Here is a 15,847-nt window from a genome sequence, read left to right on the forward strand (position 1 = left end):
ATTTTTATATCCTTTGAGGTTTGACTGCAACTCTTTTTTATCTTGTCACCTCATCTCACCTCCTTCTTCTTTTTCTTTTTCTTCTTCTTCTTCTGCAACTTATAAAATGGTATCACACTGGAGGACTAACACCACCAGCTGTTTAAAGCGTGCACCAAACAAACTCCTAATAGCCACATAACGGTTGCCCATGGTAACACATAGTGAACATCAATAGTTCACATTTTCTGGTGTTTTTAGTTAAAGTTTTGCTCTAGATTTGGATAAAAGAAAGTTTAATCTTGCACAGTTAGTTAGACAGAGTACCTAAATGAACCCATTTGACCTCTTCTTTGGGGTTAAACCTAGTCTGTGTGTGTCTGTGGGTGTGTGTGTTCGTCCTGTATATCCTCATAGCTTTTCTTTTTTTTTTTTACAACTGATAATGACAGGCCGACATACTGAACATCCTTATTATTCTTGCTAGGTTACATCATACTTTTCCCAGCACTGCTCCACCTATCATCAACCAGGCCTTTAACATCTTGACTTTATGGTCCGCACATGTAATGTTTGTTGGTAGCAAACACCGGTCGCTATACGCCCGTTTCTATCTGTATTATATAATGACAGATTATTATTATGATTATAAGATTAAAAGTTCAAGTATTTATCTGTAATTATGGTCTCAATATTTAACTATTTTATAATAAAAAGACATAATTGTAATACAAAAAGGACAAAAGAAATCTGTCTCAATCACAATAATACATTTAATTAATTGTTTTGACTGTTCCTTCTTTCCTCCCTTCCTTCCTCCTTTCGTTTCTCCCTCCCTTCCTCCATCCTTCCCTCCTTCCTCCCTCCTTTCCGTTCTTCTTCCACCCTCCCTTCCTTCTTCCTCCCTTCCTCCTTTCCTTCCTTCTCCCTTTCCTTGCTTCTTCCTCCCTCCCTCCTTCTTCCCTCCCTCCCTCCTACCTTCCTTCCTTCTTTCCTCCATCCTTCCTTCCTTCCTCCCTTCCTTTCTCCCTCCGTCCCTCCTTCCTCCCTCCTTTCCGTCCTTCTTCCACCCTCCCTTACTTCTTCCTTCCTTCCTTCCTCATTTCCTTCCTCTCCCTTTCCTTTCTTCTTCCTCCATTCCTTCTCCCTTTCCTTCCTTCTTCCTCCCTTCCATCCTTCCTTCTTCTTCCTTCCAACAGGAGGGTTAAAGTATAGAAATTATGACTTAATTCAAGCAGTACATTTCTAAAATATAAGATAATAAAACACTAAACAGCAAAGTGTTCTCTATGTGCCATCTTTTGAAGAGGTTTTCATACTCGGTGTTATAAACATGACGGCACATTACCAGGATCTTTCATAATGAGTCAGACAAGTGATGTAATATCAATACTTGGTCCCTACATTAAAGAGGAACAACCACTAAAAAATGGTCTTATGATATCTTTTCATTTCTTTTTTATGCATCATCAAGAAAAAAGGTAGTATCTCATTGTAAGTGCCTAACATCCATAATACAGTTAATAATACAAGACCTGCATTGTTAACTCTATTCCAGCTGTTCTGTGAAGCTTTTAGTTTCATCTCTTCAGCGAGTATTCATGATGCTACAACTACTTTCAGTTCAACATTTGCTAATATTATGATCACCGTGGTTCCTGTAAGAGCGAGAAAACCCAAAACCGCACCGCAGCTCTGGCGTAAAGTTTCTAAAGTAGTCATGTTGTAAGACTGAATGACAATGGAAGGGTTTGAGACTTGCAGACTTTGAGAGATCCAATGAAGTCCTTTAAATCAAGCAGTGAAAAACAGCCAGAGAAAAATATTAAAATGACCTTATGATATCTTAAAAAGTTGGTAGGCATTTCAGATTTGGTTCTTATCATCAGCATTAGTACTGCTAAATATGGAGTTCCACAGGGATTCATTGTCGGACCTTTTCTATTTTCCATTTACAAGCTACCGTTTGGTTATAATATTCAAAAACACATGATATGAGTTACAATTTCTATGCAGATGATACTCAGTTGTATCTCTCCTTCGATACTAATGAGACAAATCATAAGCACCTATTTAAAAAAATACTTAAGTCCATAACACAGTCGGAAATGATAATAATAGACTTGTATTTTTAATTCCACTTCAGCTGCTAAGTTCTGTGTTCATAATGCCACGACTACTTTCAGTTCAACATTTGCTAATATTCTGAACGCTGTGGCTGCCTTAAGAGCGAGAAAACTGAAAACCACACCGCAACCTGACGTAACGTTTCTAAAGTAGTCATGTTGTAAGACTGAATGAAAACAGAGAGGTTTGAGACTTGCAGACTTTGAGAGATGCAAGACCTTTATTCAAGCAGTGAAAACAGCCAGAGACAAATACCCATACCAATACCCATACTCATTAATTAAACATAGATACAATCTCAAAACTACTATCTTTTGCAATGATCTTAATAATTTTCTTTCTTTTCATGATTGGTAATGACTGTGGTCAAAACACTGTCCTACTGCTGATGCATCTGTCTGCAGCTTTTGACACTGCTGATGAGAATATTTCCATAAACGTCTTAAAAGGTTGGTAAGCATTTCAGATTTGGGTTTAGATTGGTTTGGTTCTTATCATCAGCATCAGTATTGCTAAAATATGGAGTTCCACAGGGATCCAATCTTGGGCCCTTACTATTTTCCATCTATAAGCTACCACTTGGTCATAATATTAAAAAGAAAAATACAATATCAGTTATCATTTCTATGCTGACGATACTCAATTGTATCTCTCACTCAATTATACAATCTTCACACATGGATGGCGTCAAATGTTCTACAGTTAAACGTAGAAAAATCCGATATTATTATCATAGGTTCAGATTCACTGCAGAGTTACATTTCCTCTCATATTGGCCGCCCCTCATCTAACATTACTAACTCTTGTAGAAACCTCAGTGTTATCTCTTGAGAACCACCTTAACTTCGACCATCATATTATTTTGGTTGTCCAATCATGGGTTTCTTTGGTAGAGATGGCTTTAGAATGGATACTTAATTGATCCGCAGTCCTAGCTGTGGTGTTGAGTGTAGATTAAATGCCTTCCAGTTTTTGTTCAAAGCTTATTAAATTCAGGTCATTTTTATCTACTATTTGACGCATTAATTTCTTCCTGGTTAGATTATTGCAATGCCCTACCTAACAAAACCTCAATAAACCTCAAGTTTATTTATATTGCTACTGACAGACACATAACCACGTCAAACAGGAAGGAACATTTCACTCTAGTTTTAAAGTCGGTTTATTGGTTCACAGTCCGTCTTACAGCGAATTGAAAAATGTCAATGATCAGTTTCAAAGGTCGTAAAGGACTTCGCTCCAGAGTGTTTTGCTGACCTCCTGACCTCGGCTACACCTAGCAATTATTTTGATTATTGATAAAATATGCAAATGAGCTTGGGCTATAAAATACCAAAGGTGAAATCTTTTAGATACCAACTAACTTCCTGTTGATTCTGTTGTTGCAGCTTTAGATTATCAGATTAATTTTGAGCTTCAAATGAATAATCCAAAATCAATTAATGAAATCCCAATATTATTCTTTATACCCATTCTCGGTGAATGTGGGTACATTTCTGTCAAAAGTTAAACTGTGGCTGCTTGTCATGAATGAGGCATGAACGATAGCTGCATATTTGTAGAGCAAAAACAATTTATTTACTGAGAAAAGTGGTAATAAAATCTTTAGTGGTTGAAACTCTTGAGAGTTACAGTGTTTACGCTATAAATACCACAACACACAAACATAAAATAAGTAAACACAACAGACTGTACTTGGAGGAGAGATCATATAAACCTGAAGTTATACTTTGACCTTTCAGTCTCAGGACGGTGGGAGAGTCGTACTTGAAGGCAAGAAGGAAGTTAAATATTCAGTCCTGGCTTAATCATTACAGATCATGAGGGGAGTTTTTTCGTACTGTAGATAAATTATTTAATTCCACACAGAAATATAACTCAAGACTGCTATCTTTTAGAGTTAATGCTTCACTGTAGGTCAGGGGTGTTAAACATGCGGCCCGCGGGCCAGATGCGGCCCGCCGAGGGGTGCGGTCCGGCCGACTTGCCATCCAGTGCTCCTTTCCTTTTTTCCTTTCTTCGTTCCTTCCTTCCTTTCTTCCTTCCATCTGTCCTTCCTTTCTTTCTTCCTTCTGTCCTTCCTTTCTTTCTTCCTTCTGTCCTTCCTTTCTTTCTTCCTTCTGTCCTTCCTTTCTTTCTTCCTTCTGTCCTCCCTTCCTTTCGTCCTTCTGTCCTTTCTTCCATCTGTCCTCCTTTCCTTTCTTCCTTCTGTCCTTCCTTCCACTCTTCCTTCTGTCCTTCCTTCCTTCCTTTCTTCCTTCTGTCCTTCACTATCTCTCTTTCCTACCTTTCTTCCCTCCTTCTCTTTGCCTGTTTTTCCTTCCTTCCCTTCTTATTTCCTTATTTCCTTCCTTCCTTCCTTCCATCTTTTTAATGATCCGGCCCACATGAGATCAAATTGGTCTGTATGTGGCCCTTGAATGAAAATGAGTTTGACACCTTTGCTGTAGGTCAAATAATGTTTAAAACACTTGTTACAGACTGGAAATTTAAGTTTTACCTTATCAGTTAAAAAGGCATTCAAGGAGAGTTACCAAACACAGAAAAAAAACCCCACTCTCCAGATTAAAAAAAATCATGTTAATGTTTAACCAAAGCCACAATGTCAAGAAGTCAACAGTGTGTTTAGGTTACATTAATCATTCTAATAAACCCTGCCCTGCAAGTTGTGCCGTAAATGTCTCAGCCTTAATTCTCATGCCTTCGCCGTACAGTTCAGTGTAAACTCATTAACCCGAGACAACTCTGGGATAAGTAATCAACTAACAAAGTTAACTGGATTGTGAGTTTGCTGCTTCGTCCAAAAACATCCCAGTTCTTCAGACTTTAGTTAATTTTTTGTCAATGTAAGAAAACAACATAGCATAGAAAACAATGTTGGGATACTCCGGCAGTATTTTTAGATTGTTATGATGTTGGAAGCTAAATATAGTCAAAGTTTGGTGACCATAATGCAAAACTTAATCTGTTATGAACGGGCTATTTTAGACAGAGGCTGAAAAGAGGAGCTGCATAAAGGGCCATTGTAAGATAAACTGCAAATCATGGAAAGAGTTTCTAGAGTAGATTATAAAAATAGACCTGGAAATGTGCATGATTACTTTTCTGGCAACTTGATTTATATAAATAGTCACATTTTCTGTTTAAAAAAAAAACAACCCCCTTTTTTTTTTTTGACTTTCAGAAGGTAGGTAGGTACATTTTTCCATTAGGTAATTTTCTTTTTTTTTAAAGCTCTTTGTCCAGTCAGTCCACTCCTTGTGTAGTATTTTCATTTTCATTTTATATCTCTATAGTTTTACATTTTATACCACATTAGACTGAGCTCAAACAAAGACTATACAAAGAGATTTAAATATTATAGAGGAGGAACAAGAGTTGAGGCTTCTGAATTAACAGCATGAAATGGACGCACACCTGAGTTTTACAGCTGTACTGTAGATTAAATGGTGATAAGGATAACACTGGTGGTGATAACAGATGGATTTAAGTCAAAGCAGCATGGATAGAAAGAAAGAACAAGGAGAGAGGGAGAGAGCTGGGTTTTTAGAGGTTAGTGATCTCTGCCTGGTCCGTCAAACATGAAAACATTCAGCGGCCCAGGAAAAACTTGGACAAGGCAACGGAAACAGTGTGTGAGAGTGACTAAGTGAGAGCGGAGAGAGAGAGAGATCCATGTTTTCACTAACAAGTGGTGTTCAAATATCCAAACAAAAAGAAAAAAAAAAAGCCGTACGAGTGTGTGTGTGTGTGTTAGAGGTTAAAGGTCACAGCTGCTGGAGGAGGAAGTACAAACCCGGCATTCTCAAAAATGACCTTTGCATGGCCGCATCATGTGAAGATCTCACCACACTCTCATATTTCCTGTTTCTTTTAAACTGAACTGAAAAACATGACGTGATTTGTTGAGTCATAAAGCGTGTTGTCCAAAAACTCATTAAAAACTGACTTTGAAACAAGATGATTTTTTAACATAACAAACTTGAAACACAGCTGCAATATGGCCAAATTTTGTTTTTTCACTAACATTAATATGACACCTGAGTTTTAGTACTAGTCCCAAAAAGTCTTTTAATACCTTAATTTGAAGGCTATAAACATCTATCGTTCATAAAGGATGCCGAAATATACTAAACTTAGCAGATTGGCTACTTAGATGTTTACACTGAGATATTATTGCTCTGAATAACTGTGTCGATCAATAACGATGAATCTGATAACAATGGTGATAATGGTTGTTATTGGATTTTAAATTGCGCACTTTGCCCTTACCGTCCTAGACACCGTATCTGATCGGTGTATTATTATTATTATTATTATTGTCAGCTCATTTTTATTCGTTACTTCCTTGTTTTGAGGAAGGACATTTCAGGGGGAGAGTGTTAAATTCAACAAAGTTCTTGATAAAAAGGTGATTAAGAACCAAGAATTTAAATATAGGTAAATATAAGTCAATTCTTTTATTTTGAAATTAAGTGTGCATGTTTCTTGGTTATTTTCAAGGGCAAAAACCACCCCCTATAACGTAACATAATTAAATAAAACATTTTAAAAAAAAGATATATATATGCCAACTCTTGCATCAGTCTAATATACTAGAATATACATGCTGAAAGTTTTTGGGTCAGTAAAGGCTCTCCTTTCTGACATAATTGGGACAAACAATTCTTTTATTTTGAAATTAAGCGTGCATGTTTCTTGGTTATTTTCAAGGGTAAAAAACACCCCCCATAACGTAACATAATTAAATAAAACATTAAAGAAAGATATATATATATATATATATATATATATATATATATGCCAACCTTTGCATCAGTCTAATATTAGAATATACATGCTGAAAGTTTTTGGGTCAGTGAACATGAAACCCTGTCTGACACACATTTTATGATTGAATGATGTAACATCTCTAAGCTTAACTCATCATATGAAGAGAGTACTGTCAGCAAGCTTAAACAGCTGCATACGAATGGTTGGTAACGAGATGGAAACTACCTCATAAACTATATCAGTGGAAGCTATCATTTTATGAAGTCATTATTTAGTGCACGGACCGAGATATGAAACATACAAGTTCTTCAGATTGCAGCTCAGAAAATCAAATTATTACTCAAGCTTAATTTATCAACTGCATTTAGTATATGTGTGATTCGATATGTATTCAGCAGACAAGAGGAAGTTCATAAGACGCCCTTATCAGTATGCAGTATTTATATTTAAAAAAGGGAAGTGTCGATGTATAGTGGTTAGACACTTCAGGATGGGCGTTAGTTGTGGTTGGGTGACAGACGCGTGATCGCAAGGTAAAAAGACAGACAGTATGAGTGAACTAATGTCTGTATGTATATCTAAATCACATTTACATTTACATACCACTGATTATACTGTTTATGCCCGTTGCATGAATACTGCTTAATTAATACTTTGTGTTGTTGCTTCCACTTGAAAAATGCAATAAAAAATGGGTTGTTTCCTTTTTTAGCCTTTATTATCATTATTAGACAGTTGGTGGCATAGAGGCCAACAGGAAACACGGGGAGAGAGAGAGATAGTCCTTGTTGGACCCAAACCAGGGACATTGCAAGTATATGGCATGCGTTTTAACCATAGACTGTATAAAAGAAATGGACGTAACATCGGTGACGTCACCCATTGGTTTGTGGACTGCTGCTCTGAAGCCAATAGTTTCGAATCTGGGCAGCGCCATCTTGACAATTTCAGGTGCATGCTGGGAAAAATAAAAACACGGATTCTACTTATATGGGCATGAGGCGGGGCCATGGGCAGAGCGGGGAGGTTGCTATGGTTGCGAGGGCTGGATCTCGAAGACATTGGTCAATCAACCTGTCAATCAGGACGTAGCCACGCCCTAATGCATACCCTGCTTTATCATCAAATATAAAATCAGGGAGGCCAAAATGTCCCAAATGAACATCATACTGCATTGAAGAAGGCTTTAAACTAACGATTGAGACCATAAACACATTTTGAAAACGTTTACTGAGGTTAGAAATCAAGTGAGAAGTTGGTGAATTCTCCATTGACTTGTATAGAGACGGTCGCCCCCTGGTGGCTTTTTACTAGAATGCAGTTCTAAGTTATTTCTGCGTTGGCTTCATTTCAGAGGACCGGAACTCCCTGCCTGGTTGTAACCACTTGGCGATGGGGCGTTCCCTAGAATTGACAGCTTTTGATAAATGATGCACAGATACATTTTAGTCAGTGGTCAAAAATACTCCTCCCTAATCTTGAAAAACTTGTTAAGTGATTTCCAGACTTACATAAAAGTCACTATTAGAGCGCTGAGAGTGAAACAAACCAGTAAAGTTGCAGCCAGACGAGCTAAACAATGAGCTAAAACTCGCTGTAAAGCTGCAGAGTCGCTAGTAGATCAACATTAAACATTCAGCTCACACTCACTCTTTGGATATTTAAAGTTCCTGTTATGATGGGAGGGTTTGACCAGCTCACACCACAGGATTTTTAACAAGACTACAACTCCCTGTAGACCTGAAAATAAGCTGCTCCTTTTGGAATAAAGGTACCATACAGTTTCTCTTTTAAGTAAACAATGACTGAACTCTAAACAAACCAGGGTGAGTATGTTATGTTGTGATTCACACCAAAGAAAAACTGACTCACCAACCTCAGCCTGAACTGATGAGCGGTCAGCTGGGTGGCTGCTGGTGATTTTCTCACCCAGCAACAAACACAGACAAGAGAAGTGTCTCTTTTTTTAAAATAAGTTTCAGTCTGGCGGAGGCTGTGATTATGTCACAAAGGGACGCCTGACTGTGAAAAAGGTGCAGCCATAAAAAACAAAAAAATTACAGAGAGAAGAAGATGAAGAGGAAGAAGAGGACACTCCCTGGTGTTTGAACAAGTCTATCTCTACCGACAACGCCTGCAGACGGTTACTCCCGCTACACCGGGCGAGTTCTGTACCTGTTCACAGCAGAGTGATTCACACAGCAGGAAGGTTCAAGCAGAAAGTGTGTGGGAAAGTCCAGTTGAACGTAAAGAATTGATCCCCTGAAGGAGTTTAAGTTGACAAGAAAAACAGGAAGTCTTCCTTCTCTGTTTTTTCTACGTCAAGTGGAGTCAGCTTGAAGCACTGAAGCCTGCAGGGACTCAACACTTCAGGAAAGTGAAGTTTAAAAGCAAATATCTGCTGTAGTCAAGCTATTTTTTTAAGCTTTACACTCCAATGCCAATATCTAATGTTCTTAACTTTGACGGAGACAAACATGACAAAGCTCTAATGTTCTTTGCTTGCTGTTATTTCATATATAAAAAGGTATCGATAAAAACATATGAGTCATTCAAAAGGATTTCCTCTAAACGGCCAGCACGACGTCATCCATCAATTAAACAATAAAATAATCAGATTAAGTCTGCGTTACATATATATATATCAGCTGCTAACGACGGTGACTCATCAGATTTTATAGAGGGAGAGGGACCAGGAACTCCTCAGGCCATTTAGAGAAGCAGCTCACTGAGTTTCACAATGTCAACAAGCAAAACCTCAGATTCAGTAGCATTCATAAAAACATCATCTTTTCACATTTTGTAGCTTCTAAAGACGAATTATAGTGTCACGGATTTAAATGATCTACACATACCTAAATCTGAAGGTGAAATGGCATAACTTCACTGTGGAAAACTACAAATAAAACCAATATTATCTTTGGAAATGACTCTTTTGTATGAAGTGAGACATGTAAGTCAATCATTCTCACGACTGCTTAATTTGTTGCTTATATTTCCAACTAACTGATGCGTCACTTAGTCTACAAAATGCCAGAAAATGGTGAAAAATACCATTTCATGATTCCACAGAACCCAAAGCAGCACCTTTACATAGCCAAAAACTAAATATATTAACCTCTATTTGTAAATTTAACATGTAATATATCCATAAAAAAAGACAATCCTGCTTTATGTGAAGCTATCGGTTAAATATGAGATGGGACATACTTTTCAGGCAGTCTGACAGTCTTAGGGTTAGTTTGTGTCAAGAATGTAAAATGAAGAAGACTGCAGCTTTTTTACTAAGTCCAAATTTTGGGGGTTAATATCTTACACTGCAATGTAACTTCTTATTCTCCTGTTTCATCTGTTTTATTTGATTTGAGCTTCATTTTATTACCAATTTAACACTTTAAAGTCCATTTATTTGCCATGTGATGCTTTTACATGCTGTCTTGATACATTTTATGCTTTATGCAAAGGCCTTTGAATTGCTTTATTGTTGAAACGTGCTGCACAAATAAACCTCGCTTTGCTACTAAAAGTTACTGCTAGAGCTCCAGAAATGTTTGTTTAATGTCAAGGATACTGGGTTTGAGTGTTTCTCTCTACTTTCTGATGATCTGTGCAGCTCTACATTTATAATCTGGGGCTCTACTGGAAGATATTTGCATGATTCACAGTTCAAAAACCTTCATATTTAGTGTCTGGTGGTGTTTTATGTGTATTTTCTTCTTATTTTCTTGTGTTCAGGATGCTTCAGGGCGTCAACAGACCTCTATTCAACACAATGTTCTCTTGTGAACAAATTAGTCACAAGAAGACAACTTAACAGCTAAACAATACCAACGATAAATACTTAAGTGTAGTGAATTGTTCTGACACAAGTGAAAGTAGTCTGTATTTCAGGCTAGGCCGGCCGCCTCTGCTATAATACGCTCTGAGAATCCCTGAAAGAGTTGATACAAAAGACATTTGCCCCAGGCAGCAAATGTTACAGCTGAACAATTATCTTATTATTCTAAACAGACTGTAAAAGCATTGTAAAATAATGGAGTCAGCTGTCGAACTTACGTAAAAACAGGCCCATTCCGGAAAATACTTGGAAGCTTAATTATCTGCTTTATGTAATTTTTTTTTCTCTCTCTCTCTCTTCTTCCTAACATGGTGTGAAAACAAGTATGAAGCGTCCACAGTGTGAAGTTTATGCTGTTACAACCCACACACACACACAAAAAACCCAAAAAAACATGAGCTGTCTGGTAGTTGGTTGAGCTTTAGGAAACATTTTCTAAAGTGTTGGGGATTTCACAACAGCACATCCATTGATAGCAGGAAGGAAAAACTGAGGCGTCCCCAGTGGTTCAGAGGTCCAAAGGTACATGTGTAACTGTGACGTCCTGGAGTCCACAGAGCTTTTCTGTCTAATGCACAATGAATACTAAATGAACTACACAGCTGTTATGTAACTGGACGGTAACTTGAAAAAAGCATAAGGGGTAATTATTAAAAGGCAACAACACTGAGGCTGCAATTAATATTTTATCCACTAACAGAGTGTGAGAACGTTAGATTGACTAGCCAGTGCACTGAATTTAAAGAGCAGCAACTAATATTTATTTTTATCTGTTAACCCGATGAATATTTTCTTGATTCACTGAGTAATTGTTTGGTAAAAAGCTCAAAGTGATGCCATTAAATCTCTTGTTAAAGGCAGATTTACTGTAAAATAAGACTTGCAGTTGACATTACTCATCCATGGGGTTAATATAAATCTAATATTCACTCTATTTTAGCTCTGTTTTTGTTCTCCACCAGCTCCGGAGAGAAATATCTGGGTCTTTTGCTGCTAAATGCTCCACTATGTTCACCAGCTAGTCAACAGCTAACACTGTCTGTTTGCGGTTTGGTGTTGAGAAGGTAGAGTAGGGATTTAAAGTTACCTGTAAACAATAATGTTGGGGTCATGAAACCAAAACTAAGAGCTGAAAGACGCTAAAAGGCTGCACAGAGCTGAGAGGAGCAGAGAAACCTGGGTCTTCTATCTTTGGGTTTGTTATGAGAAGCAGTTACTTTCACTTCGGATGTTGTCATCTGGTTAATCTGTGGTTTTCTTCAGTCTATGAAAATGGTGAAAAATGTCAATTGCCATTTCCCAAAGCCAAAGAAACAACCTAAAATATTTAATTGTGTCCCAACCAACCAAATATATGTAGTTTAATGTCATAGAAGACTAAAGAAAACCTGAAAATATTGACTTTTAAAAGGCTGGAACAAGAAAAAGTGTGTATTTCTTTATATAAATAATCACTCAAAACACTTCATTGATTACCAAAATAGACTAATTGACTAGTCATTGCAGCTTTAAGTTACCAGAAGCCAAAGTGTCCGTCTATATTTGGACAAAGAGATGGAAATTATCTGTATTTGATTCATAATTGAAAAAGAAATTACCTAGTAAAAGATCATTTCAAATAAATATTTTAAATAATATTTGACTTTTACTATTATTTATTTATTCTTTTTTTCGTCTAATCAGTTTCTATGGTGGTTGGGCAGGTGGGGAGGGTTAGGGTTAGGGGGCTGAATTGTGCATCAACACCTGAAAACCTGTCTATCAGTGATTGTTTGCTAATGGTTCAATGAACAACTACAACTAAAAGAAACTGACTCGCCTAAATGCAATATATTCTCTGTCACTTCAGCAATAAATCAAGTTGTGTCTACGTTACACAACACATCCGTCTAACACATCATCAATCTTCTCGACAGGTACGACACATATTCCTGTCCTGACGGCGTCTGTGTCACAGCTGCTGCTGCTGCTGGTGCTGTTGGGTGTCAGGTGCATGTTGTCTTAAAACAGCTCGTGACACCACTTCCGCCCCGCCCACCTGGGACGACCAGAGCAGGCAGAGCGAGCAAACGACTGAGCGAGCGAGCTGACAGCCAGGCAGCCTACAGGTCCCACAGGTAGACACACCTGAGAGCCGAACAAACAGGAGGCAGAAGGGAGGTGTATAAGTCAACGTCCACACCTTTTCAAGTGGCAGTGACACAGTTTATCTACTGATTTACCTTCGATAATCCACAACAAGTACAATCCTATAATAGATTTTAAGGTTGTCGTACAAATCCAGTGTTAAACCAGCTACTTAGCATAGAATAAAAGACATTAAATAATATAAATCCACTATTGAGCAACACAGATACAATACTGAGCTGAAACTATTTGCATTATCAATCAATCGTTGGGTCGTTTTCTAATCAAAAGTCATTAAAATGTATGGTTCCAGCTTCTTCCATGTGAGGATTTGCTTCTTTTCTCTGTTTTATATGATTATAAACTAAACATCTATAGTTGTTGGATAAATTTAGACATCCTGGACTCTGTGATTGTTTTATAGACCAAATGAAAAATTAAAATTATCCTTACTCGCTCCCATAAATGACGTAAGTTACCATAATAGTCTCACAGAAGCACAGAGACACCTTGGTCCTTGTGAGTATAGTCCTATTAAAGCCAACATCATAAAGGAGATAAGGATACTGAGCTTTAAAATATGTTTGATATAAGGTCACAGACACAGCGAGTCAACGAGAGAAATGTACCGTTACGTAAAGATTCAGGTGACCAAGGACCTTAAAATGCCAACGGGTCATTATAAGGTCATTTTAAACTCAGTTGAGAGTACCAATGTTACATCACATGACATCAGGAGAGATTTAAACACCTAAGACCACTATAACTTATATATATATGACAATAGAAGTAATTATATGTATAATAAAAGAGATATAATGAGAAATGTAAACTCCATTAAGGTCACTATAAATTCACTTTAGAGTACCAAAGTCACGTTATAGTGGCATCATGATAAAGATTTAAACATCAAAGGCCGCAATAGACCCAATGAAGAGTACCGATATCACAATAGAAGTCATATGTACATTAAAAGGGGACATCATGACAGATATAGACTCTATAAGGTCACTATAAATTTAATTTAGAGCACCAAAGTCACATTATAGTGGCATCATGATAAAGATTTAAACATCAAAGACTGCAATAAACTCAATAAAGAGTACCGATATCACAACACAAGTCTTTTTCTGTACATTTAAAGGGCCATCACGACAGATATAGACTCCATAATGTCACTATAAATTCAATTTAGAGGCATCATGATAAAGATTTAAACACTTAAAGACCACAATAAACTCAACAGAGAACCAATATGACAATATAAGTCATTATATGTATATTAAAAGAGACATTGTGACAGATATAGACTCCCTAAGGTCGGTATAAATTCAATTCATAGCACTAAAGTCACTTTATAAGTCACTATATGAATATTTTAAGGACATGTTGAGAGAAATAAACACCATATTAACTAGTATAAAGTACCAAAGTCATATCATTGAAATATTATACTAACATAATTAGAAATGAATGAAATGAAATGAAACACCTAACTCCATTATAAACTCAATACAGACTGCTAATGCCTTAATAAAAGTCAATATATTTGTATTAAAAGGGACATTATGACAGATAGACTCTATAAGGCCTCTACTAATTCAATTTGGAGCATCAAAGTCACTTTAAAAGTCACTATGGGAATATTTTAAAGACATTTTAGGAAGGATATGAAGGATATAAACACCATAAGATCACTATTAAGTCAACACAGAGTACCAAAGTCACATTATATAAGCCAACAGGAATATTATAGTGACATCCATTGAGATACAAACACTATAAAATGTCTGTAACTCAGTTTGAAGTATCAAAGCTTCATTATAGGAGTATTTTAAGGAGATACTGAGAAAAATAAACACCATTATTTACCCAATATGGAGTACTAAAGTCACATATGAGCCAAAAAGGAGCACTGTGGGAACATGCTGTGAGCTATATAAACACCATAAGATGTGTGTAAACTCAATTTGAAGTCTCTATAGAGATCATTTAGATGTATTAAGTGCTTTTTAACACCACAATGTCACTATTAAGTCAATATGGAGGATACATACAAGTCACTGAAGGCGAGAATATTATAATAATGTGTCATATTTCACAATACAGAGTGACACAGCTCCACTAAAGTCACTACTGTAACTCATGTTGAAGCTGCTTTGACAAACAGACTTTTTCTACAAAGTGGGTGCGGAGAGCTGACGTCGGATCATTGAATGAAGTGTTTCTGGAGGTTTTTCACACCACATAAAGAGCAGCAAATGAGTTTATAACATAAAGAAAGGGGCCTGCTGTTACACAATGCCGCCTCCACTGTTGATAAACTGGTTTAGTTTAGTGGTATGGAGGCTTAAAAAACACCAAACAAAGCGTCAGATCCAGCAGTGCGTCCACCTTTGCGCTTACCTGCATACCAGGAACTTCCATGGTTACTTCAACAAGTATGAACGCCCTTTTCCTCCTCCAGGTTGGTCTCTGTTTTCTTCTTCTTCTCCTTCTGAGTCTAGCTTTCTTTCTTTTTTTTTATTCCTCTTTGAGCTTCAACCAACAACACCAACAACAACACCAACAAAAAAAGGAGAAACTTTCTCCCAAAAAAGGCAAAAAAACAAGGTAAAAATGGAGTAAAAATGAGAAATATCCGATTGAAGGGGGTTTTTGTGTGTTTTGCAGGCAGCAGCTGAAAAAAAATGAAATGAACAAACTACACACACACACACACACACATATACACGTCCTGCTGTGAGAGTCTGCAGCAACTACAAGAAAAAAAAGAAAAGAAAAGAAGTGTTGAGCAAACGAGGAGCATGACGAGCTGGTTACTGCCCACTTCAAGGGAGGAGCAACATGTGTGTCAGTGTTACGCATGTGGATGATACTGCCACCTCCTGCCTTCATCACAGCAGTGACTCTTCACTTCTCTGTAGTGACGAAAGTAGGTTTTAATGGACACTAATGTACAGTATCAGTATCAGTATATATCAGTTATATCAGTATATATCA

At 37.1% G+C, this 15,847-nt stretch overlaps 1 protein-coding gene across 2 annotated transcripts in view; it reads right to left on the minus strand.

Annotated features, from left to right (window-relative positions):
* The window catches only part of stk26 (serine/threonine protein kinase 26), a 43,034-nt gene extending 27,441 nt beyond the window's left edge, over positions 1 to 15,593 (minus strand). For both annotated transcript variants that reach the window (XM_053343788.1, XM_053343787.1), the window contains exon 1: positions 15,251 to 15,593. In XM_053343788.1, coding sequence (XP_053199763.1) covers positions 15,251 to 15,271 — 21 coding nt within the window. In that variant the 5' untranslated portion in view covers positions 15,272 to 15,593. The remainder of the gene's footprint in view (positions 1 to 15,250) is intronic.
* Positions 15,594 to 15,847: the final 254 nt, after the last annotated feature.

The sequence above is a fragment of the Scomber japonicus genome, chromosome 22 (assembly GCF_027409825.1).
Source record: "Scomber japonicus isolate fScoJap1 chromosome 22, fScoJap1.pri, whole genome shotgun sequence".
Taxonomy (NCBI): Eukaryota; Metazoa; Chordata; class Actinopteri; order Scombriformes; family Scombridae; genus Scomber; species Scomber japonicus.